Raw genomic sequence first — 24,961 nt, 5'->3', positions numbered from 1 at the left:
TTAGTACGTGGGTGTCCGAATGAGGCCTAGTCGATTCTGATGCCGTATCCATCACTAAAGTCCAGGAACTTCTTCCTGATGAAGTTAGTCCCGTGGTCAGTGATGATGCAATTAGGAACGTCGAACCGGTAGATGATGTTGAGGAAGAATTTGACTACCTCTTCCGAGCAGATGTTGGTGATGGGCTTGGCCTCTATCTAGTTGGTGAACTTGTCGACTGCTATGAGTAGGTGAGTGAAACTGCCTAGGCCCTTTTTGAGGGGTCCCACCAAGTCAAGGCCCCAGACCATGAATGGCCAGGTGATGGGAATGGTTTGGAGCTCCTGTGCCGGCAAATGAGTTTGCCGAGCATAGAACTGGCATCCTTCACACCCATGGATGACCTCCTCTGCATCTCATAGTGCGGTGGGCCAGTAAAAACCTTGGCGGAAGGCTTTTCTGACCAGTGAACTTTGGGCCACGTGATGTCTACAGATCCCGGCATGGACCTTGAGGAGGAGTTGCTTCCCCTGGTTGGTGGGGATGCACTTCATGAGCTCCCCTGATGGACTCCATTTGTAGAGTTCATCACTGAGCGTGATGAAGGTCTTGGCGTGTCGAGCAATCCATCAGGCTTTAGTCCTTTTAGGTGGAAGAACCTCCTCAAGGAGGTAGGCGAGTAGCGGCGCTCGCTAGTCGGTTTGATCGAGTGCCAATACGGCGATATTAGCGGATGACATCATTATAGAGGTACTGGGATCGGAGCCCTCGAGCGCTGGCTTGGCATTGGGGTCAGAGCCCTCAGGTGCCGGTTGGGCATTGAGGTGTGTCTGGACCGGACCTCCTAGGATGCGGGTGGACGGCTCATGGACGTCACTGATGAAGACCCCGCTTGGGGATGGATCCCGCCTGGTGGCCAGTTTTGCAAGAAAAATGGCGACATCGTTGTCCTTTCGAGGGGCGTGATGCAGCTCGATCCCCTAGAATTTGTCCTCAAGCTTGTGCACCTCTTGGCAGTATGCTGCCATGAGGCGGCTTTAGCAAGAGGACTCCTTCATTACCTGATCAACAACCAGCTCCGAGTCGCCGTGAACGTAGAGTCACGTAGCACCAAGCTCGATGGTGATGCGTAGTCCGTTGATGAGGGCCTCGTACTCCATGGCATTGATTGAAGCTGAAAAGTGGAGGCGGAGGCGTAGCGGAGCCTACTCCCATCTGGGGAGATCAGAACCACTCCAGCCCTCAAGCTGGGCACCATTATGGACCCGTCGAAGTACATTGTCCAGTACTCGTGGGTGACGTTCGGGGTCGATAGCTGCACCTCTATCCATTTGGCAATAAAATCCATGAGAGCCTAAGATTTAATGGCGGTATGGGGGATGTACCTCATGTCGTGGCCCATGAGTTCGAGTGCCCACTTAGAGATCCATCCTGTGGCATCGCGGTTGCGGATGATGTCCCCGAGTGGGTATGAAGTCACAACCGCGACTTCATGGTCGGTGAAGTAGTGCAAGAGCTTCGGGGTCACCATCAGTACGGCGTATAGGAGTTTCTGCACCTAGGGGTACCAGACCTTAGGGTCGGTGAGTACTTCCTCGATAAAGTATATGGGCCACTGGACCTTAAGGTGGTGTCCTGGCTCCTCCCTTTCGACAACCAGCGCGGCGCTTACCACGTGTTTGCTTGCCGTGATGTAGAAGAGAAGGGGTTCTCCCCGTTCAGGAGCGATGAGGATCGAGGCTGATGTCAGGGACGCTTTGAGGCTCTCCAAAGTCTATTGAGCTTCGTCAGTCCAGACGAAAGTGTTCGTCTTTTTGAGGAGTTTGTAGAGTGGCATCCCCCGTTCACCGAGCCAGGAGATGAATCGGCTTAGGGCAGCTAGACAGTCGGTGAGCCTTTGCACGCCCTTGATGTTGCGTATGGGGCCCATGTTGGAGATGGCCATGATTTTTTCAAGGTTGGCCTCGATGCCGCGCTCGGACACAATGTATCCTAGCAGCTTTCCCTTTGAAACCTCGAAAACACATTTTTTGGGATTCAGCCTGATGTTGAACCTTCGGAGGTTCATGAACGTTGCGGCCAAGTTTGCGATCAGGTCGCAAGCTAGGGTCGTTTTGACCACTATGTCATCAACATAGACGGCGATCGTTGGTCTTGGCCGCTTGGCTTGATCAGGCTGATCGAGCGGGTCGATTTGGTCGATGAAGCATTCCTGCATGCACCTTTGGTAGGTGGTGCTAGCGTTCTTCAAGCTGAAAGGCGTGGTTACGTAGCAGTACAAACCATATGGGGTGATGAATGAGGTTGTGAGCTGATCAGACTCTTTCATCATGATCTGATGATAGCCCGAGTAGGCATCCAAAAAGGAGAGTATCTCGCAACCAGAGGTGGAGTCGACAATCTAGTCTATGCGCGGCAAAGGAAAGTGATCATTTGGACATGCTTTGTTGAGGCCAGTATAATCAACACACATTCTCCACTTCCCGATCTTCTTTTTAATAAGAATGGGATTGATAAGGCAGTCGGAGTGGAATACCTATATGATGAATCCAACTGCTAGGAGTTTGGTGATCTCTTTGCCTATGGCCCTATACCTCTCGTCGTCAAAGAGACACAGGCGCTGCTTGGTGGGCTTCGAGCCCGGGATGACACGCAGTGCGTGCTTAGCGACCTCCCACGGTATGCTTGGCATGTCAGAAGGCTGCCATGCGAAGACATCGCGATTGGCGCATAGGAAGTCGACGAGCTCATATTCCTATTTGGCCGAGAGTTGGGTCCTGATCCACACCATCTTGGTTGGGTCGGTGGGGTCAATTCCCACTGCCTTGGTTTCCTCAAGCGGGCGAAAGGTCGTCAAGGAGGTTGGTTTGTTGCAGTCTAGGACTACCGGGATTGATGATTCCCCGAGCCGTGGGAGCTCAGATGAGTTGACGACCGTGGTGGCGAGCTCGAAGTGCTCACGGTCGCACGTGAAGGCATGCGAAAAGGTGCTGCTCATAGTGATGACGTCGTTCGGTCCTGACATCTTTAGCTTGAGGTAGGTGTAGCTGGGGATTGCCATGAATTTGGCGTAGCATGGCCGCCCCAAGATAGCATGGTAGAACCCTGGGAAGTCTACCACTTCGAAGGTGAGGACCTCCGAGTGGAAGTTGGCTCGGTTGCCAAATGTGACTTGCAGGTCAATCTGCCCGAGTGGGTATGCCTGTGCTCCCAAGATCACCCCGTGGAAGGGAGAGCCTGCCAGGCGGAGCTCCGACCGGGGGATGCGCATGGTGTCGAGGGTGTCAACATAGAGGATGTTGAGGCCGCTGCCTCCATCCATCAGCACCTTGGTGAGGCGCTTCTTGCAGACGATGGGATCGACGATGAGCGGGTAGCGTCCTGGTCTCACAACGTGGGAGAGATGGTCCCTCTGATTGCAGGTGATCGGGGATTTCGACCAGCTGAGGAAGGAGGGGACGGCCATCTTGGTGGTGCATGCCTCTCTATAGCGCACCTTGTGCTAGTGCTTGGTCCAGATGGCGTCGGATTCGCTGAAGATCATGATGCATTCCTTAGGGTCAGGGAAGCCGTCCCCGTCCTTGCCCGCCGTGCCTCCTTTCATGGTTGCCGCCTCTTTGTCGTCTCTCTCTTTTGACCCGCTGGCCTATCGTAGGAAACATTTGAGGAGCTCATAGTCCTTGTAAAGGTGTTTGACGGGGTAGGCGTGGTTGATGCATGGGCTATCCATGAGCTTGTTGAAGTGGTCAGGCAGTCCCTATTGGGGCTGCTTGCCCATGCGATCAGCCATGGCGACCAACATGATGTTGTCCGATCGGCGCCGATCCTTTTTGTTCTTCTTGCCCCTCTGTGTGGAGGGGCTGAAAGGTCCTAGTATGGCTAGAGGGGGGTGAATAGCCTATTTAAAAATCTATAAATCAACTAGAGCAATTTAATTAGTATGACAAATAGCGTAATGCAAACTTGCTCTAGCTCTACAAGGGTTGCAAGCCACCTATCCAACAATTCTAGTTGCAATGATTACTTAGGCACACAAACTTGCTACTCTCAAGATCTCAACTAGATGAATGTAAACAACAAAGCAAGCTCTCAATTCTAATTACTCTAAAGAGCTTGTATCAACTAGTTTGCAAGAATGTAATCAAGTAAGTAGGGTTATTATACCGCCGAGTAGGGGATGAACCAATCACAAGATGAAGATCAAACCAATCACCGGGAGAATGCAAATGACAAGAGACAACCGATTTTCTCCCGAGGTTCACGTGCTTGCCAACACGATACGTCCCCGTTGTGTCGACCAACACTTGGTGGTTCGGCGGCTAAGAGGTGTTTCACAAACCTCGTCCACACGATAGGACACCGCAAGAACCGACCCACAAGTGAGGTAACTCAATGACATGAGCAATTTACTAGAGTTACCTTTTGGCACTCCGCCGGGGAAGGTACAACTCCCCTCACAATCACCAAAGGCGGCCACGAACAATCACCAACTCGTGCCGATCCTTCACTGCTGCTCCAACCATCTAGGTGGTGGCAACCACCAAGAGTAACAAGCGAAATCCGCAGTGCAACACGAATACCAAGTGCCTCTAGATGCAATCACTCAAGCAATGCACTTGGATTCTCTTCCAATCTCACAATGATGATGGATCAATGATGGAGATGAGTGGGAGGGCTTTGACTAAGCTCACAAGGTTGCTATGTCAATGAAAATGTGCAAGAGTTGTCCCTTGAGCCGGCCATGGGGCTATAAATAGAGCCCCCATCAAATAGAGCCGTTATACCCCTTCACTAGGCAAAACGCGCTCTGACAGGACGCTCCGGTCATACTGACTGGACGCTGGCCCTCAGCGTCCGGTCGCCCGATGCACGCCACGCGTCACCAGCTTCAAACACAGTTCGTCAGATTTCAATGGCTACGAAGTTGACCGGATGCTCCGGTCAAAACTGACCGGACGCTGAAGCCCCAGCATCCGGTCGTTTCCAGTAAGCTCCCCGAGGCATGTTTTTTCGACCGGACACGTCCGGTCCACCTTGACCAGACACAGACCAGCGTCCGGTGCTCAACCCTAGCGACTGTGCCGTCTGATAGCTCGACCGGACGTAGCCCTTTAGCGTTCGGTCGCTGAGTGACCCAGCGTCCGGTCAGTAGACCGACGCTAGCATCATTTCGACCAACTCCATTTCAACTCTAACTTCTTCACCCTTGCTCAAGTGTGCCAACTACCAATAATTTTGCATCCGATGCAATAGAAAATAGACATTTCATTTTCCCAAAAGCGTCGAATCCCGCCTCGCAAGCTCAGCGGGAGGGAGAGAGGGACCCAAACCCATCTCAACCCTACAAACACCTTGTGCACATATGTTAGCATATTTTCACAAATATTATCAAGGGTGTTAGCACTCCACTAGATCCTAAATGCATATGCAATGAGTTAGAGCATCTAGTGGCACTTTGATAACCGCATTCCGATACGAGTTTCACCCCTCTTAATAGTACGGCTATCTATCCTAAATGTGATCACACTCACTAAGTGTCTTGATCACTAAAACAAAATGGCTCCTACATTTTATACCTTTGCCTTGAGCCTTTTGTTTTTCTCTTTCTTCTTTTCCAAGTTTAAGCATTTGACCATCACCATGCCATCACCATTGTCATGATCTTTGTCATTGCTTCATCACTTGGAGTAGTGCTACCTATCTCATAATCATCTTGATAAACTAGGTTAGCACTTAGGGTTTCATCAATTAACCAAAAACAAACTAGAGCTTTCAATCTTCCCCTTTTTGGTAATTGATGACAACCCTTATACAAAGATATGAATTAAAGTTCATTTGAATCCAAGTTGCTTGCCCAAGCATATTTACCATGTGTAAAGGATATGGACAAGTTTCATGAACTCCATATGGTAGCAATTGCTCCCCCTACATATGTGCTAAGAGTTTGGATTGTAGCATGCACATATGCTTAGATAGGAAATATAGGAGACAATTTCTACCAAATGATGCTAAGGTATAAGAGATGGACCTTTGAAGCGTGATACCAATCAGAGTGCACCAATATACCATCCTTAGCACCATTAGTAACTAGATATACACAAAAACTAGAATACCCCATGAGATCAACATTAAAAGCAAGGGTCTAGTTTTCATAATGTGAGCATGAGTCTAGTTACTTTTAGCCTATGCATGCTAGTTTTTCATTTCATCATTCAAACCTATAACTAGCATACACCACACAAGCATGGATGTTGAAACTTAGAATTTGTACCATGTGAGCAAATATATGAAATGTTCATTCAAATGCATCATACAAGTTTATGAGCTTGCTCCCCCTACTTGTGTGCTCAAAATTTTAATCGATCCCTTTCCTTTATCATCTCTCCCCTTATGTCCAATGCTCCCCTATCACTCATATCTTTGTTTCTCTCCCCTTTTGTCAACAATTAGCACAAAAAGGTGAGCTTAAATTATGGATAGGTTGGGGTGAAACCATGTGAAATAAGGATCATTTTCTCAATTTTGGTTCAATCTAGATTACTTGCAAAAGATATTTAACTCGGTTTGATCCAAGGACAAGCTTCTTCACACCTCCAAATAAGGGTTATCTTGTACCATGTTGAGTTAAACACTTATAGCTCATTTTCTAAATCAAACACTAGGTTTACAAGCCCACAAACATGTCATATGCTACCACTAGATCATTTCAAACATACAAGCAATAGTGGTACCATATAAGCATCAAATTCATTTGATTTTCATGAATGAGCCTAGGACATGATAGGAATGACTAGATGCACTAAACAAGTCCTTAGTAATGAATGGATGACATGTCAATCAACTTTACCTTGCTTTGCTCGAAGGAGAGGCATGTCATATAATGGGGGTGCATCAACACATATTGCAGAAGTCAAGTATGTTCAATTCATTCCTTAGCTTGCAAAACCTCTTCTCATCAAGTGGCTTGGTGAATATGTCGGCAAGTTGATCTTCGGTGCCCACACTCTCTATGCAAATGTCCCTTTTTTGTTGGTGATCTCTTATGAAATGATGGCGGACATCAATATGCTTTGTTCTTGAGTGTTGAATCGGGTTGTTGGTGAGCTTGACGGCACTTTCATTGTCACATAGCAAAGGCACTTGCTTGAACTTGATTCCAAAGTCACTCAAAGTAGTCTTCATCCAAAGTAATTGAGCACAACAACTACCGGCCGAAATGTACTCCGCTTCGGCGGTTGAAAGTGCTACACTATTTTGCTTCTTTGATGACCAAGATACAAGTGATCTTCCCAATAGTTGACATGTGCCCGATGTGCTCTTTCTCTCAACTTTGCATCCCGCATAATCGGAATCCGAATATCCAATCAACTCAAATCTTGCTCCTTTGGGATACCATAATCCAACATGTTGTGTATGCTTCAAGTACCTCAATATTCTCTTTGTTGCCTTCAAATGACTTTCTCTTGGTGAGGCTTGAAATCTAGCACACATGCATACACTAAACATCACATCCAGCCTTGATGCGGTCACATAGAGTAGACTTCCAATCATAGACCGATACATCTTTTGATCCACCATGTTGCCACTAGTATCACTATCCAAGCTTCCACTTGTCCCCATTGGTGTACTAATAGCTTTACTCTCATCCATTTCAAACTTCTTGAGCATGTCCTTGATATACTTGCCTTGACTCACAAATGTGCCATTCTTCATTTGCTTGATTTGAAGACCAAGGAAGTAACTAAGTTCTCCAATCATAGACATCTCAAACTCACTTGCCATCATCTTGCCAAACTCCTCACAAAATTCTTGATTTGTTGATCCAAAGATGATATCATCAACATAGATTTGCATTACAAACAAGTCATTTCCAAGCTTCTTGGTGAAGAGAGTGGTGTCAACCTTTCCCATCTTGAATCCCTTAGAGAGTAGGAAATCCCTCAATCTCTCATACCATGCTCTAGGTGCTTGTTTCAATCCATACAAAGCCTTTCTCAATTTGTAAACATGGTTGGGTTTCTTTTCATCTTCAAAACCGGGAGGTTGCTCAACATACACAAGCTCATTGATGTACCCATTGAGAAATGCACTCTTCACATCCATTTGGTACAACTTGATGTTGTGGGCACATGCATAAGCTAGCAAGATCCTAATTGCTTCCAATCTTGCAACCAGGGCATATGTTTCTCCAAAGTCAAGACCTTCAACTTGAGTATAACCTTAAGCCACTAATCTTGCTTTGTTCCTTATCACTATCCCATCTTGATCTTGCTTGTTCCGAAAGACCCACTTGGTTCCAATCACATTATGACCTTTAGGCCTCTCAACTAACTCTCATACTTGGTTTCTTGTGAAGTTGTTTAGCTCTTCATGCATAGCATTGACCTAATCATTTCATCATTCAAACCTATAACTAGCATACACCACACAAGCATGGATGTTGAAACTTAGAATTTGTACCATGTGAGCAAATATATGAAATGTTCATTCAAATGCATCATACAAGTTTATGAGCTGACCACGGCTCTGATACCACTTGAAAGGTCCTAGTATGGCTAGAGGGGGGGTGAATAGCCTATTTAAAAATCTATAAATCAACTAGAGCAATTTGATTAGTATGACAAATAGCGTAATGCAAACTTGCTCTAGCTCTACAAGGGTTGCAAGCCACCTATCCAACAATTCTAGTTGCAATGATTACTTAGGCACACAAACTTGCTACTCTCAAGAGCTCAACTAGATGAATGTAAACAACAAAGCAAGCTCTCAATTCTAATTACTCTAAAGAGCTTGTATCAACTAGTTTGCAAGAATGTAATCAAGTAAGTAGGGTGATTATACCGCCGAGTAGGGGATGAACCAATCATAAGATGAAGATCAAACCAATCACCGGGAGAATGCAAATGACAAGAGACAACCGATTTTCTCCCGAGGTTCACGTGCTTGCCAACACGCTACGTCCCCGTTGTGTCGACCAACACTTGGTGGTTCGGCAGCTAAGAGGTGTTTCACAAACCTCGTCCACACGATAGGACACCGCAAGAACCGACCCACAAGTGAGGTAACTCAATGACATGAGCAATTTACTAGAGTTACCTTTCGGCAGGGGCCCTCATCTTGGTCCATGCACTTGGCCTTACCTTTGTCCTAGCCCCGTGAAAACCGCTCCGACCGCCTCCTCGCTGAAGGCATGGTTAGTGGCGACATCGAGCAGGTCATGGGTGGAACAGGGCTTCAGGCATCCAAGCTTGTGGATTAGTGACTCACAGGTCATCCTAGAGAGGAATGCGCTGATGATGTCAGCGTCGACGACATCAGGGAGGGAGTTGCATCGTTGGGAGAACCTGCGGATGTAATCCCACAGGGACTCGCTGGGCTCCTGCTGGTAACTCTTGAGGTCCCAGGAGTTTCCAGGGTGGACATACGTCACCTAGAAATTTTCGACAAAGACCCTCTTGAGGTCTGCCTAGTCACGGATGCTGTCGTGTGGGAGGAATTCAAGCCATGCCCAAAGATGTTCCCCTACGTAGATGGGGAGATACTGAATGATGAAATAGTCATCATCCACCCGTCCGACTCGGCAGGCAAGCTAGAAATCTTTGAGCCAAATACCGGGGTTCGTCTCCCCGGTGTACTTGGTGATGTTGGTGGGCGGTCGGAAGCGCTGTGGGATTGGCACTCTCTGGATACGCTGGTCAAAGCCCATGGTCCTGGGCCCTCAGGGCTGGGACTCTGGTCGTCTGGCCGGCGACCATGCCTGGGACACGTTTCACCACTCCCCTCGATGGTTTGGCCGGGACTCGCGTTACCTGCCCTCATCGCCGCCCGGTGGTAGTCATCGTCATGCCAGGCCTAATGCCGGTTGTTGATGATGCTACAAGCATCTTGGTGCGGACCGGGCCATCCGCGTATCGGCGGTCGGCGTAGAGCAGGCGCCAGGTCGGACTGTGGCGCGGCCGCTGCCTCTTGAGCCGCACTTGGTGGCTGTAGCGGCGAGCGGATGGAGCGATTCGTCTGACGTGTCCCCACTCCCCCGGTGGGGATAGAGGGCGCGTGTCGAAGTCACGATGCGAAACTTTTTGCCTATTGAACGGTGGCGTCTTCTACCAGCACCTAGAGGTTACGGTAGACCACCCGCTCCTAGGGGTCGACGGGCTCGGGAACGCCATGTAGAAGCATTGCCGCAGCAGCGATATTCTGGCTAGCCCGAGCGAACTACGGGAGATCGTTCCCCTCGTTCATGATGTCGTGTTGGACCTGGCGGGCGCGACCTCGGGTGTCGCCCGCCAGGTCATGTGCATGGGGCGCAACGTGCTGTACCGAGCGCGCCGGCGCAGGCGGCGGCTAGTTTTGCCACCGTTGTCGTAGTTCCTCGGCGTGCACTTGCGCAAATGTGAGGGCCCTCGCATGCGGGTCCGGAGGGGTGTGAGTCTGCACAGACTCCACAATGACCGGTAGCTATCCCGAAGTGTCCACCATAGCGCACTCCCAGGATGGATGGTGGCTAGGTGCTATGTCGCCGATGCTGGAGCCATCGCTCTCACCCTCGTCATCCGGTAGTTCGTGGAAAGTGGTAGGAGCATAGCTCGCCATTCCCATGAATTTGGATGTGAGAAGAGATGGCGGCAGTGTCCTTCGGAGTCCCCAAGGGCACGTGTTCATGGGGATGCGAGGCCGTAGGGGAACCGGTCGTACGGTGTTCGTGGTGCGGTCAATACGGTCCCTCCGGATAATCGGTGGGAGATAGTAAATAGAGAGTAAATAACAGTATGCATATTACTTACAGCAGGGTTTGAGCAAGGAGTTTACTCAGAATGAAGCGCAGATGCCTCATCGTTGAAGTCGTCGTGCGTCCCGGAGCCAATGGAGGGCGCCCCTCCGATGGGCGCTGGAATGAGTGCCTCCTCGCAGAGGTGTAGTATGCCGAGCTGGTTGGCGACGAAGTACAGGCTTCTGAGGAGGAAGGTCTAGGATGGCTCGAAGACGGGCGGAACCCACATCCCGACAGGTGGGAGTGCGGGGAACTCCAGTGAGCCGAAGCGAGTCGTATCGCTTGAGCCCGCCACAGCGAAGGTGGCGGAAAAATGGGCCATCCAATGACCAAAAAAGTGTTGAACGTACAATGTCTTCCCCACGGACGACGCCAACTGTCGGTGCAGAAAGTGACCAGCAAGTAAATATTTGTAGTTTTGCCGTACGTTGTGATCGGAGGTGGCCTAGCACTCAATGACACAGGGTTTATACTGGTTCAGACAACGTGCCCTACGTCTAGTTTGAGTTGGTCGGTGACTTTATTCCTGAGCCCAGGTGCTCGAAGTTTGTAGTGGGATTACAAACGAGAAGGAGAAAGATGAGGGTACAAGAGGTCCGGTCAGACTCCGGTCGAAAGGACCGAGAGTAACAAGAGCTCCGCTATAAGCTAAGTGTTCGAGCATGTGCTTGTGGTTTGAACCTGGTGGTTCTGCTATTGTGTGTTAGTGAACTTGATCGATCTAATGAATCTGGAATGACTTAATCAGCCTGAATGTTGGGAGAGAGCGCATCCCCTTTTGTAGATGAAGGGGATGACCTTACAAGTGAGAGGAAGAGAGTACGTATGCTTCTATGACTTGTTGCCCACGCCGGCGGGTACAAGATAATGGTAGGCGCCCACAACACTGTTGGATGTTAGATGCACGTGGGAGGTTACGTCGTCTTGTTTAGGTATGGCAGATGTTGATACCTGCTATACTGTTGATGCCTAGAGACATGTGAGAAGTTTCACCATGTTCTCCTAGTACGGTAAATACCAATGTTTTCCTAAACGGTAAATGGTAGACAGTCGACGAGGTCTCGTGTAGCGTTTAGACCGTGTACACGGCGTGTACACGGTTTTACACGGATTACTCGTTTGTACTTTATTTGTAAAAATAACTATAATAACATGTGTATATATTCCTATAACATAGATAATATAGAATTACACAACAACGGTTAGTCCAATAATATAGAATTAAGAACCTAAGTGCTAGACCTAATAGCCTAAGTGCCTAATAAAATACTCCCTCCATCCCAAAATAAGTGCACATCTCGCTTATCGAGGAGTCAAACTCTTTTAAGTTTGACTAAGTATGTAGAAAATAATATTAATATTTATATATTCAAATAATTTTATTATGAAAGTATATTCCACAACTAATCTAATGGTACTTATTACACATCATAAACATTGGTAATATTTTGAAAATAATTTATTTTCAAAATATTACCTAGTGTTCGCCTACACGGCCGTGTAGACCGATTACACGGCCGTTTTTTACCGTTTACACGGCGATCCCGTGTAACCTACCGTTTATGGCCTAAACTGCACGTTCGGCTACCGAGTAGCGATTACACGCCGAGTAATCGGTCTACACGGCCGTGTAGGCGAACACTGGTAAATACCGACGCCCACAACACTGTCGATGCCCAGAGGCATGTGGGGGGAGCCTTATCGTATGGGAGTTAATGACGCCCACAATACTGTAGGGGAAAATGTCGGCGGCTACTACACTGTTTAGGTTCTGTCGTACCAGGGAGGTCGCAGAGCACTGTTTCTGCAGGTGTACAGGGTATGGTCCCTAGTATTGCCTTACTTTCTCCGTCCGTTTTCTGGTCCTTACCGAGCGGGCGTCCCCGGCCGGTTGATCACAGTCGGCTCTGATCGCGCCACTCGGAGAAGAGCAGTGAGCAGGGGTTTGCCGCATCCCCGGTCGGAGACGCGGGTCGGAGTCGGAAGCGGTGTTGGGCCAGGCCTTCCGATCGGAGAGGCCGTCTGGAGGAAGGCTGGAGATCGAAGTGGGCGCTCCGGTCGAAGAGGTGGGCCGGAGTCGAAAAACGGGTTGCCATTCCTCCTCGGCCGGTCCTTCCAGTCGGAGATTGGATCGCTCTTTCTGGCCTGTTGTTCAGGTACTTGGGCTGGCTCATGAGTTGCGTGTTGTCTGCTTGGGCCGAGCCTTTGCTGGGAAGCCGGTCCGCGAGGAACCCCGGGTTTATGAACCCGACACACATATTAATTACTAATGGTGACACTCAAACAACACAAAATTAAGCTGTTTTCTTTTTGTTTTTTATACTAAATTAAGCTCTTTTCACCCCGAGCTTAGCGTGGACGCGTGTGTGACAAAATGAGTTTACGGACGTGGACGTTACAGTAGCTAGTTTCGTCCGCACACCAAATCAAAACGCCCGTATGTACGTTGTTGCCATCAAGCTTGCAACCACACCGGCATCAGACACGCACACGCCTATATATTGCAGCACCCTCAGGAACTCTCTCCAAAAACTCACGCAGCTAGCGCACACACAAGCCAACGCCAAGCTGCCACCGCCACCTTTCTTTGCCCAGCCTACGCCAACACACCATCCATGAGCGCCATGGACACCGCCGTCTCGCAAAACGCCACGGTTGCTGCTGTGGCGGCCGGTGCCGGCAGCGGTGGGCTCGCGGCCCTGCTCCCGGAGGTGCAGATGGTGGAGCTGCTGGTGGCCGCGTCCATCTTCGTGGCCATCCACTCACTGCTGCAGCGGCGCACGCAGGGGTTGCCGACGTGGCCGCTCGTGGGCATGCTCCCGTCCCTGCTCCTGGGCCTCCGCCGCGACATGTACGAGTGGATCACGGGCGTGCTCAAGGTGCGCGGCGGCACGTTCACGTTCCGCGGGCCGTGGTTCACCAACCTCCAGTGCGTGGTCACCGCGGACCCGCGCAACCTGGAGCACCTCCTCAAGACCCGGTTCGGGAGCTTCCCCAAGGGCCCCTACTTCCGCGACACCGTGCGGGACCTCCTCGGCGACGGCATCTTCGGCGCCGACGACGAGGTGTGGAGGCGGCAGCGCAAGGCGGCCAGCCTCGAGTTCCACTCCGCCGAGTTCCGCGCGCTCACGGCCAGCTCGCTCGTCGAGCTCGTGCACCGCCGGCTGCTCCCCGTGCTGGCCGACGCCGAGGCCAGTGGCGGTGCGGTCGACCTCCAGGACGTGCTCCTCCGCCTCACGTTCGACAACGTCTGCATGATCGCCTTCGGCGTCGACCCGGGCTGCCTCCGCCCGGGCCTCCCCGAGATCCCGTTCGCCCGGGCGTTCGAGGACGCCACTGAGGCCACCACCATCCGCTTCATCACGCCCACCGCGGTGTGGCGCGCGATGCGCGCGCTCGGCGTCGGGCACGAGCGCGTGCTCCAGCGCTGCCTGGCCGGCGTCGACGAGTTCGCGTACGACGTCATCCGCAGGCGCAAGGAGGAGCTCGCCGCCGAGGCCTCGGCCGGGCGCAGCAGTTCGGACCTGCTCACCGTGTTCACCAAGATGCGCGACGAGGACGGGCGCCCGTACACGGACAAGTTCCTCCGCGACATCTGCGTCAACTTCATCCTGGCCGGGCGCGACACCTCGTCGGTGGCGCTCGCGTGGTTCTTCTGGCTGCTCGGCAGGAACCCCGGCGTGGAGGCCAAGATCGTGGAGGAGATCGAGGGGATCGTGGCGGCGCGGAAGGAGGCAGGCAGGGAGGTCGAGGAGGAGGAGCTGGTGTTCAGGCCCGAGGAGGTGAAGCGGATGGAGTACCTCCACGCCGCGCTCTCCGAGGCGCTCCGCCTCTACCCGTCCGTCCCCGTCGACCACAAGGAGGTACGCAAGCACGCCCATACTGAAACCATGCATGCCCGTACAAACTGTATTATTCATCGACATATGCATGTGCTTAATATATGTACTACTATACAACAATAAATTTTGTTTAGATTAGAAAAACAAGCGCGAGTGTGGCAATGCAGAGCACGCGTTCTGCATTTTGGATGGAAGAGCGCTGCGCTCTTGACGTGGTCGTCGTTCGGTGAAACTAGCTCGTCCTTGCAGTGCCAAGCCCCAAGGGGGTCTCCGTGTGGCGTACGGCTTGGAAATTGCAATCTGCATGAATTGCAAAAGTAGAAGCTCCCGACACCAATTCCCCTGGGCACTAGAAAACAAGAAATGAAATAAACCAGGTTCGCCTGCTAGGAAATTTGATTGGAATCCATGGTACGGTGAAAATCGTGACACCAAGATTTGCATCCTACACCAATACAATAAAGAGAGTTGCTATATTTCAGTTGCCTAAATTTTCGGTCAAAAATCTTACGCAATCAACTAGCTGACAAAAGATAATTTTATTTTTTTTCATAAACAATGATAAAATTACATGTTACGAACAACAACAAAGATCAAACATCTGGCGTATAGGAGAAGTGCACGACAAAACAATGTCATGAAGAGGAAATCCGAGGCTCATTTCTTGATATATTGAGGTTGGGTGTTAGTCGTACAAAAAATGAGTTGATAGAGTCTTGTCACTGTATTACACTTAAATATTATATTACCAGTGCATGCACTAGATCCTCTACAGTTCGAAGCTGGCCAGCTGCATCATGCACGGAACTGATGATAGGCTGATTCTGATTGGGTGATGGGTCCAACACATCTTGAAGTTGATGTGCTGCCGTGAGAGAGGAGAAAGAAAAAAGGGACGTGGGCAGGAGTTTAGGTTGCAAGTTGGTCATCTAGACGTTGCCTACATGTTCTTTTGGGGTATATTGTCGTTGAAGACTTTTAAGACCTGACAAAGACGCCTGTTGGGCCAATTTTCAGCTGTAGTTCAGTAGCTGCACCCATCTTACTCGTTTATAACTACCCCTTTCTTGAAAATGAATACATTTGGGGGAAAATAACTTTAGACTCGTAAAGGTGATTTACTGATTTGCAACAAGTAAATCTAAGAGTAGCTACTCCTACTACCTTGTAAGTAGTAGGTTGCTAATTGGTGCAGCAGATCACCGATAACTAAATCAAGAAGCTTGATTTTGTATTGTGCAAATAGGACTTCAATTTGAGACCATGTCTGTATTGAAATATTGATAACAATTACTAATTTTCCCTCAAAAATAACAATTGCTAATTCCAGTACTGATGCAATACGATGACAGGTCGTGGAGGACGAGGTGTTCCCGGACGGGACGGTGCTGAAGAAGGGCACCAAGGTGATCTACGCCATGTACTCCATGGGGCGGATGGAGAGCATCTGGGGCGACGACTGCCGGGAGTACAGGCCGGAGCGGTGGCTCCGGGACGGCCGCTTCATGAGCGAGTCCGCCTACAAGTTCACCGCCTTCAACGGCGGGCCGCGCCTGTGCCTCGGCAAGGACTTCGCCTACTACCAGATGAAGTTCGCCGCCGCCTCCATCCTCCACCGCTACCGCGTCCACGTCGTCGAGGGCCACCCCGTCGCGCCCAAGCTGGCGCTCACCATGTACATGAAGCACGGGCTCAAGGTGACGCTGACCAAGAGAGACAAGACCAACAAGCTCTGAGCTGTGGTGCCGACTGCCGAGCCTGCTGCCAATAATGAGGCTCGGAGACTGAAGAAAGACACGGAAGAAGCAGGGCTCTTCGCTGTGCCACTTTGTGTGAGTGGAAGTTGGTGCTGATGTGGAACAAGATTTCTGTGTTTTCATTTTGTCTTTCTTTGTAGTCTATATATACTGTTATTATGTACTTCATTTGTTTCGTTTTCATGTAGTATAGAACTTCTGCATTGTGTATAAATTTATATGTATATGTGTCATGGCAAGATACTTAACCTTCAGGTGATGTAACCGGTATATTGTAGCAGTATTATTCCGGTACAACAGCAGCAAGATGCCATGGCATCTGTTTATCACAGGACCGTATGATTGTTCAGCCAATCTAATAGGCTTTGCATTGTTCATTTGCCTGACTTCATCAGCAGAAAATAGGTCAGGTAGACGAACATCATCATGGGTTGTTGAGAAATGGTTGGCCAACTGCACGCTCTCACACAAGCCCAAAACCTGGTTGTTCAACCTCAACCCCTGCCACTCCACTCTTCGTAGAATTCAGCCACAAAGTCCTCCATGAACTTATGCCTTTTCTCAGCTCTCCTTCTCCCGGCCTATGCACACAGTGAACTAGGTCTCAGTACATATCGAACAGATAAGGGGAATGAGTGTATTTCTGGGTAAACCTAGCTTGATACTATGATACACGCATAAAAATAGCCTGATACTATGATACAATCATAAAAAATCAAATAGGGAACAAATAACAGGCGACTGTTAATCATGACATCAATACACGCTAACAGGAGTAGGACTAAGCAAATCTAATTCCCACAAATTATGTGCATAATAAATGAAGCAAACTAATTTCCCCCAAACAGAAAAATGAAGCGAACTAGACCTAAAATCACTCTACAACTCTTAATAGGTTCTTTAGGTGTAGGGACAATGCTTTCTTCCTAAAATCACGCTAACAGGCGACTGTTTGCAGCAGTCACAAGACTTCTATAAAAAAGATGAATAATTACCTCTGTCTTCATCATGTCCTTCAGTTTAAAAAGCTTCTCGTGAAAATGATTGATTGATGTCTGCTTCTCTTCCTTGGACATGTACTTTTCCTTTGACAAGTTATCACGTGGCAGAATTCTAGGATCATGTAATGCGCTGTTCTTGCTCCCACCATATGTAAAACATCTTGCAATACCTACATGTATCACATGAGACGGCTAAACACAGAGTTCTTATTTGAACTACAAAGGTAGCCAAAAATATGCGCATCTTTGGTTTTCTTTCCCCATATAATGCATATAAGTAGAAAATTTATAAGCACTTATTGGGTCAAGACAACAATAAAACTAGTAGAGAACAATAGCAGAGGTTTCATCTTATATTTTCCCTGCTTTAGCTCATCTAGCCATCTTCAAGTTTAAGAGTTGCATAAGTTAACATACACTCGCATCTACAGGTTATCAGGTTCAAGATTCGTCTGGCTGGTGGTACACTACTGCGATTAGCATATCACAGAATATCAGAGAGGTGAAGAGCTACAGGAAGTAAATGCTGTTAGAAGACAACTGCTGAGACAAACGAAATATGCATGACAGCCCTAAGAGAAGTTGATGGAGTGCCTAAGTAGGAGTCAGGAAGCTATACTATTGGTTTGCAATGCTTGTAGAGATACGCATACTGCTATTTTCCCACAACAGTCTATTTGGTAAAACCTAATAGTGAAAGAAACATTCAACGGATTTGTTCCAGCAGAATTCAGACAAACATAGGAAGAAACGGACCTGGAAAAGGTTGGGTACAAACAGAGTTTGCATAATCATAATTGTTAAAAGAAATTCAGATCATACAGAATTTAAAACTCCACTTAAGTACTTACCAATTGCCCCAATTGCATCCAGGCGATCTGCGTCTTGTACAATTGCAAACTCAAGAGTGGGCTCAACAATAGATTTATTCGAAACTTCATTTTTGAACCCTGCAGTTTATTAAAGGGTTAGAAAGACATTTTGCATGCATAATTGCAAGAATGATTCACTAGGAACTAACAATGATACAATAAGCATATTTATGGATGTTCCTTTTTCATGTGAGGTACTTGGGGGTATTCAGATGATGTAACAGCAAACAGGTATCTTAGCAAAGGGCATAATGAATTAAAATTTTCTGCAGCAATATAAGTGAAGGAACAAGTGGATGAAGATAAATAATCTGAGATCATAATAAAATGGACACATGCATGTCAAAGAGGAATAAGCATCAGAAATGAACTGTTTGAACTAGACTGTGCCCCCAATGAGATCTGTCATCGAACATAAATGTAGTGCATATGCATATCCACAAATAACTGAATAAGTGAATATCTCACCCATCCCCTTAATAATCGCCACTATTTCATCCTTCTGGGCTTCATCCAATCCTACCTCTTGAAGAAACGTCTCAACGACGCTCATATCCTCCACATTGTTCCTACCCAATATCCAATAATGTAATAAATTCATCACATACGAAAGATCAAACTCGCTCCTCAACACAGCCAACAGTCTATCACTAATGCACGGTCTCTACAGCACAAAGGGTTCTGCTAACTCTAATTCAACTTTCTTCCACTCTTCAGAAAACAAAAGAATGAACTTAACAAAACACTACAAGCTCCCTTACGCCCTTACTTGGTATACTTGTAATCTCCTGCACAAAAAAAGAAACTAGTCATACTCAAATGGATTGCAGAGGTTAAGCAAATGAAATCGATAAGGCCTTGTTTGGATGCATATGTATCCACTTCAATCCACATGTGTTGGAGTGGATTGGAATTGAACTTAGTTTAATTCCACTCCAATCCACTTCAACACACGTGGATTGAAATGAATACATGCACATCCAAACAAGCCCTAAAGGATAATTGTGTGTGTGTGTGTGGGGTGGGGTTGGGGGAGTTACCAACGTCGTGCAGGAGAGCGGCCAGTTCCACCTGGAGCAACCAAACGGCATGTGCATCAGAAAACCGGGAAACTCTCCGCGCCGGGACTGCACGATAAGGAGGAACGAAGGAGAGGCGAGCCAGTGGTTAGTTACGGTGAGGAGGCGGTCGGGGGCGGAGAGGCCCTCTTCGGCTGAGAGCGAGAGCGCGAGGTCCCGCACGCGGAGCGCGTGCGCGGCGTCGTGGGAGGCGTCGCGCCCGCCCATCTCCCTCTCCACCAGCTCCTCCGCTCGCCGCACCGCCGCCGCCATTTGAACCTCTGGAGTTTTTTCGGAGGTTGGGGGCCGGAGTCTCGCGCGAGGCAAAGGCCAACTTGGGCTCGTGCTACACTGCTAGTCAACGGGGCCGTGGACCGTAAACAAAAAGAAGTGGAATTACATGGCCCGGAGATGGAACTCCTTGGACGTGAAAAAAAGATGGCTTATAAAATTCTTCTAAAAAAAAAGATGGCTTAGCTGATTCAATTCAAATGCTAGATGTAGCTAATTGACCTCTCTCCGGTTATAAATTCAATTCAGTTGAATAATGTCTTTTTGTCACAATAGCAGTGACCCTTAATAGAAAATAGCAAAACAATAAAAATAAAATCAGTGCAAAAGACATCGAGACAAGATCCAACTTTAATTTTCAAGAAATGAAAGGGCCAATAGCGATCATGTTTGGTTCTTATCCTCGCTATACCAGTACCACGGTGCATATCTTGTGCGAAATGCACCACGAACACAATTTACTAGTGCACAAGCGTCTTTAATAAATTATTCTCAAACACACATGTGATGCTACGTTCCATATTTTTTTATACTTCTACGTACTACCTCCATCCCATAAAAACAAATATAATTCTAGATCCGATTAAAGTCAAACAATCTTAAATTTGACTAAATTTATAGAAAACATTTTCAATATGTATGACTCCAAATAGGTATACCATAAAAATATATTTCATAATAAATCTAATGACACTTATTTAATATGGTAATTATTAATATCTTTTTATATAAATTTGATCAAACTTCAAATCATTTTACTTAGCACTGTTATAAATTGTATTATTTTGAGACAAAGGAGGTTCATGCAAAAAAAATGTCACACGAACTAAAGCATGGCAAAATTTGGCAAATTGTGGTAATAACCAACAAATAAAACAGAGTGAATGTAACATAAACGGACCGAATGTAACACTTGTATTTATTCTTAGGAAATTCCGTCGAAGTGCACTGAAAAAAACGCCCCGCTAAAACTACTCCTTTCTCTTTAATATCTTTTTGAGTGCACTATCTCCTTTTTTTTTGTCATGGCATGGGAGTCTCACTCTCATCCTGATGCCAGATTCGTCCAATTGCTCCTGTGCGTACTGCACAAGTCATAAGCTGTGAGGGACGACTTTCGTAGGCACTGCCGTACTTGACCGTATAATTCCGTTGGTTGCTTCGGCGCAAATCACCCAGATTCCCTGAGCTAATCCGATGGTTATTAACGCATAAACCATGCATGTCTGATGGCGGGAGGCCACCATTAACTAATCATTCTTTGTTCGAAGGCTGCCTTACTAATATCGGTGGAGTCCGGGATTGCCACCAGTTCTTGCGCGCGGGCGCGTGCATTCGGTGCATGGCTCCGGCACACGAGGACGTTGCGAGCGGCGGGCGACGACGACGGAACCTCAGCTGGGTCACCCTGCAGTTCTGCTTCGGCGGCAGCCGTCGCGAGCGCGGCCAGGAGGCGTCGCGGCTCCGGAGGAAGAAGCGCACCGTCCCGGTGGTGGACGGGGGCCTGGTGGGGGCGGCGGCTGATTCGGAGGTGATGAGGCGCGGCACCGGCACCGGCACCGGCACCGGCACCGACGAGGAGGAGTCCCGGAAGCGGAAGGGGCTTCGCCTCCCGGGATGCTGCTTCTTGGCGCCGGCGCGCGCGCCTGCACGCGAGGTGAGACGTAAAAAAGCTCCGTAGCACTACACTGGACCATGTGCCATATGGTTCGTGTTTTGTACAAACTCATGTTGCTGTTACAGTGTTACTAACTTAGGATTATTTGATTTTTTTCTTTCAATTAAGAGTTTTTTGTTACTCCTTCCCATTTAATTTCTTGGAAACATTGCTGTCCGAATCGTAGATATGACAGCTGTACCATTTGAAAATTTTCACTCAGAGAGTTTCTTTTTCCCAATTCATGAAAACTTTGTTATCGTCAAATGGTAAGGTAATATTCTGCTTCCCTACCCATCACAGCACAGCGCCATGGACAGCAGCAGCAGCGGCCGCAATAAACAACGGCACCCAGAGCGCACGGAGCAGCCACCGCCATCGCCGCGGTCACAGAGCGATAACAACTCACCGTCCGAGGCGTCGCGGATACAAGCCACCGGTGGCAGCAGCAGCAACGGCAGCCGCTCCCGCGGAGCCGAGCAACCCCGGAGTGCTCCGGCGGCCGAGACGACGCGAACGCCCACCAAGCCGACGAGCGAAACCGGGGCCGGCGGCGTTGGCGCGTTCGGCCCTGTGGTGGGGTTGTCCATGGTGGTCGCGGTGTCCATGGCCGGGCTGCTCGGAGGGTGGCTATGGGCCGTGGCCTGCGTGTGCGCCTGGCTAGCCGCCCTGTCCAGGCTTCGGCGGAGTACGACGGCCGCCGGCGAGGTGGTGGCGGTTGACGTGGACTCGACGGATCACAAGGAACCGGTCGTGCTCCGGGGGCTTGCTCGAGCGGGATCGGACAAAGGCCGTGGCGGCATAAACTGTGCGCTGTGTAACACAAGGACTGAACTAGTATAACACTTAACATGGTAAATCAAGTTTTTTTTCAAAAAAAAAATAGTATGGTTATTTCTGGTAAAGCATGAAGAATACGATTGTTTAGTCTGAGATTGCCTTTTTTCCCTCAATAGGACCCAAAACTGAATGGGTGGGTGTTGGAGGGGCCTCGTTCGGAACATATATGAATTTTGCACAATTGCATTGAGTGAAAATTACATCTTCATAGTGTTCTATTTCTCATGACCGTATCAAAAATATAATTTTGTCTAGCTATTAGAGCTGTTGAGCTCGTCACTCCGAGCCATATCATCCGACTAGGGTTACTCTAAGGAGCTCTAATTGGTTGGAGGGATATAAATAAACATACCAAAGAAGTTGAAGAACTGGTCATTGCAACCATTAGCAATATTTTCTACAATTATCGGAGGCTGATCCGGTGGCTGAAATACTCTTCACTGGGTCATTGTGCCATGAACTAGCCGTTAGTCTGCCCGCCATGTCACCGGATAGCCTAGTGCGCTTCAGAACATGTGTGCCTCCTGCGCGCCATCCTACTCATCTCTGTAGTTGCCAAATTGTTGTCTGACGGTTACTTTCTTTTCTTCACCAGAGCATATCGTGGTTCTTTGTGCCTCCTTCCTCTTCCCTTGGACAAATCTCTGGTGATAACGCTTTGGTACATCTGTCGAAGCACTAGATCATATGATGAACCAATGCTCACCAGGTCTTGGCCCGTCTGTCACTAGATCAATCGCCTATTATTATCTGGTGGTGCTATCCCATTTATGAAATGACTATTTTGTATATGGTGCTATGATTTACTTCGTACTCCAAATTTCAATTCTTTCATGCCTTGTTACCTGCATGTCTTATATGGTCTTCAACTTATGCTTGATGTTCCTTTGAGTTGCATTACCCAAGTCCATCACTTTGCATCCATAAGAGATAACACTAATATCTTGTATACTAGCAAATACCATTAGTCCCATTAAACATGTTAGGACACAAATCAATAAAGTCACAATTATCTTATGCAAGGACACTTCGTTCTTTATAGATAATTATTCCATGTTACAATAGGGGAAAATACCTTCCCAATCATGCTTCCATTTTTCATTGCGAGATACTTTTCATATCTCAAAATTGTCAATTTTTATGTAGAAGAGGAAGTCAACTAACTTTTTAGTCGGTACAAGTTCATTCAACTATTATTTTACATATAGTACATGAAACATTTTAGGATGGAAAACCCCATCTTTTTATTAATTGAAAAATGTCAGTCTGTTTTGCCCGCTTTATCCATCCCCCTCTATCAATTAAAATGACCAAAAATACATTTGAAATGCTTCTTATTCATGTGTTTGATCTTAAATCCATCTCTGTCCCGCTTCCATGTGGGCAAAGACCTCTATAGAGAATATAGAGGAGCCAAGAATCTTGATCTTGATAATTTATCCAACATTTCTGGTTTATTAGTTTTTTTTCCTAATAACCCAAAGCACGGGCGTATATACGTCAGTTCTCCCCTAAAATATAAACCACCAAAAAAATGTTGCCTGTCGGTAATGAGCTTTGCTACAACTTACAAATGTGTTATTTTTATACATTACATCAGCCATCTGTAAATCTTAAACCACTATCATTTTGCAAGCTATATATAGTATCCATGCACGCGGATCCACTGTTAGTGTATGAAAATGTGGCTAAGCACTCGAGCCGTTTGTGATTTGTTGGGTTATTATTATTCGACAACCACAAATTAAATCTGCTTATCTTATTCACGTGACGACTTTAGACTCTCTAGATGAGGATGAATCATGTGCATACTTCTTTCCTGAAGCAAGCACATGTACACATATTCTAGATGACCGTTACGTACGTTTCGATCTGTTTTCGTCAGCGCGCAGTGTGCCGTGTACGTCCACAGAATTTTCATGGGTCTCGCTGTTTCCAGTGACTTGCATTGTTAGACCAAGCACAACGGTAAACAGTTAAACACAAACCATGAGTTGGGCCGCGTTTAGTTCGCTGCCGAATCGGCATATTGCACAGTGTGATGTGACGGCAAACACTGTAGTAATTTCGTTTGTATTTGTGAATTATTGTCCAAATATTGACTAATTAGGCTCAAAAGATTCGTCTCGCAAAGTTCAACCAAACTGTGCAATTAGTTTTTGATTTCATCTACATTTAGTACTCCATACATGTACTGTAAGTTTGATGTGACGAGGAATCTTCTTTTTGCATAGTGTCAAAGTTAGGAGTTTGGGGAACTAAACAAGGCCTTGATGATCGACGCACACATGGGCGGCTTAGTACCAAATCAATCAATCAATCAATCAATCAATCAATCATCAATCTCTCTCTCTCTCTCTCTCAAGTCTTAATAGGAATATAGCCACTTGATTTCTTTCTGATAGAAAAAGAAAAAGAGCAATGCATGAGATCATCCAAAAGTGGTGATAATCAACCACAGGATATAACACTGGCGTTTGCATTGCTTGGACAGCAAGTCAAGAAGTTTTCTTTGATGCGAAGGGGGAGTAGGAGTTTCGAATGAATCAATCACAACAACATGATGAGTTGACCAAAAACCCCTGTTCCTCTCTCACATATTAGAAACATGGTAATAAGCCAATAAAATATGTACTCCTATGTAGTACTACTCCGTCCCAAAAAGAGTCGCTATGGGACTCGTGTTGGTCAAATATTTCTAAGTTTAATTAGGTTTATAGAAAATATTAGCAACATTTATATTTCTAAATACATTTATTATGAAAACATAATCAACGATCTATCTAATGTGATACTAATTATGTACCATGAATATTAATATTTTCTTTTATATATTTGGTCAAAGTTAAAAATGTTTGATTTCTCTGGAAGCAAGAATGATTCTTTTTATGGG

General features: G+C 47.5%; 2 protein-coding genes and 1 pseudogene across 2 annotated transcripts; 2 read left to right on the top strand and 1 right to left on the bottom strand.

Annotated features, from left to right (window-relative positions):
* The first annotated feature begins 13,299 nt into the window (after window positions 1-13,299).
* LOC136485173 (cytochrome P450 86B1-like) lies at window positions 13,300-16,469 on the top strand. The gene is made up of 2 exons (XM_066482108.1): window positions 13,300-14,613; window positions 15,945-16,469. Exons 1-2 carry the CDS (start codon window positions 13,366-13,368, stop codon window positions 16,326-16,328), a joined length of 1,632 nt encoding a protein of 543 aa, XP_066338205.1. The 5' UTR covers window positions 13,300-13,365; the 3' UTR covers window positions 16,329-16,469.
* A 130-nt stretch (window positions 16,470-16,599) lies between these two features.
* LOC136485181 (uncharacterized) lies at window positions 16,600-19,634 on the bottom strand. The gene is made up of 7 exons (XM_066482117.1): window positions 19,398-19,634; window positions 19,263-19,293; window positions 18,992-19,010; window positions 18,691-18,791; window positions 18,202-18,300; window positions 17,345-17,520; window positions 16,600-16,930 (listed from the first exon to the last, which is right to left on the bottom strand). Exons 1-7 carry the CDS (start codon window positions 19,551-19,553, stop codon window positions 16,844-16,846), a joined length of 669 nt encoding a protein of 222 aa, XP_066338214.1. The 5' UTR covers window positions 19,554-19,634; the 3' UTR covers window positions 16,600-16,843.
* A 1,279-nt stretch (window positions 19,635-20,913) lies between these two features.
* Window positions 20,914-22,033, top strand: LOC136457744 (uncharacterized; annotated as a pseudogene).
* The last annotated feature ends 2,928 nt before the right edge of the window (window positions 22,034-24,961 follow it).

Source organism: Miscanthus floridulus, chromosome 1 (genome assembly GCF_019320115.1).
Source record: "Miscanthus floridulus cultivar M001 chromosome 1, ASM1932011v1, whole genome shotgun sequence".
NCBI lineage: Eukaryota > Viridiplantae > Streptophyta > Magnoliopsida > Poales > Poaceae > Miscanthus > Miscanthus floridulus.
This window is presented reverse-complemented; position numbering and strand designations above follow the sequence as displayed.

Bases quoted from the DNA above. Each gene is read 5' to 3' on its own strand.
- LOC136485173 (XM_066482108.1), top strand. From the start codon at position 13,366: ATGAGCGCCATGGACACCGCCGTCTCGCAAAACGCCACGGTTGCTGCT. The intron at 14,614-15,944 runs GTACGCAAGCAC...ATACGATGACAG, and splicing joins TCCCCGTCGACCACAAGGAG to GTCGTGGAGGACGAGGTGTT.
- LOC136485181 (XM_066482117.1), bottom strand. From the start codon at position 19,553: ATGGCGGCGGCGGTGCGGCGAGCGGAGGAGCTGGTGGAGAGGGAGATG. The intron at 18,301-18,690 runs GTGAGATATTCA...AATAAACTGCAG, and splicing joins GGCGATTATTAAGGGGATGG to GGTTCAAAAATGAAGTTTCG. The intron at 16,931-17,344 runs GTAATTATTCAT...CTGTGTGCATAG, and splicing joins AGGACATGATGAAGACAGAG to GCCGGGAGAAGGAGAGCTGA.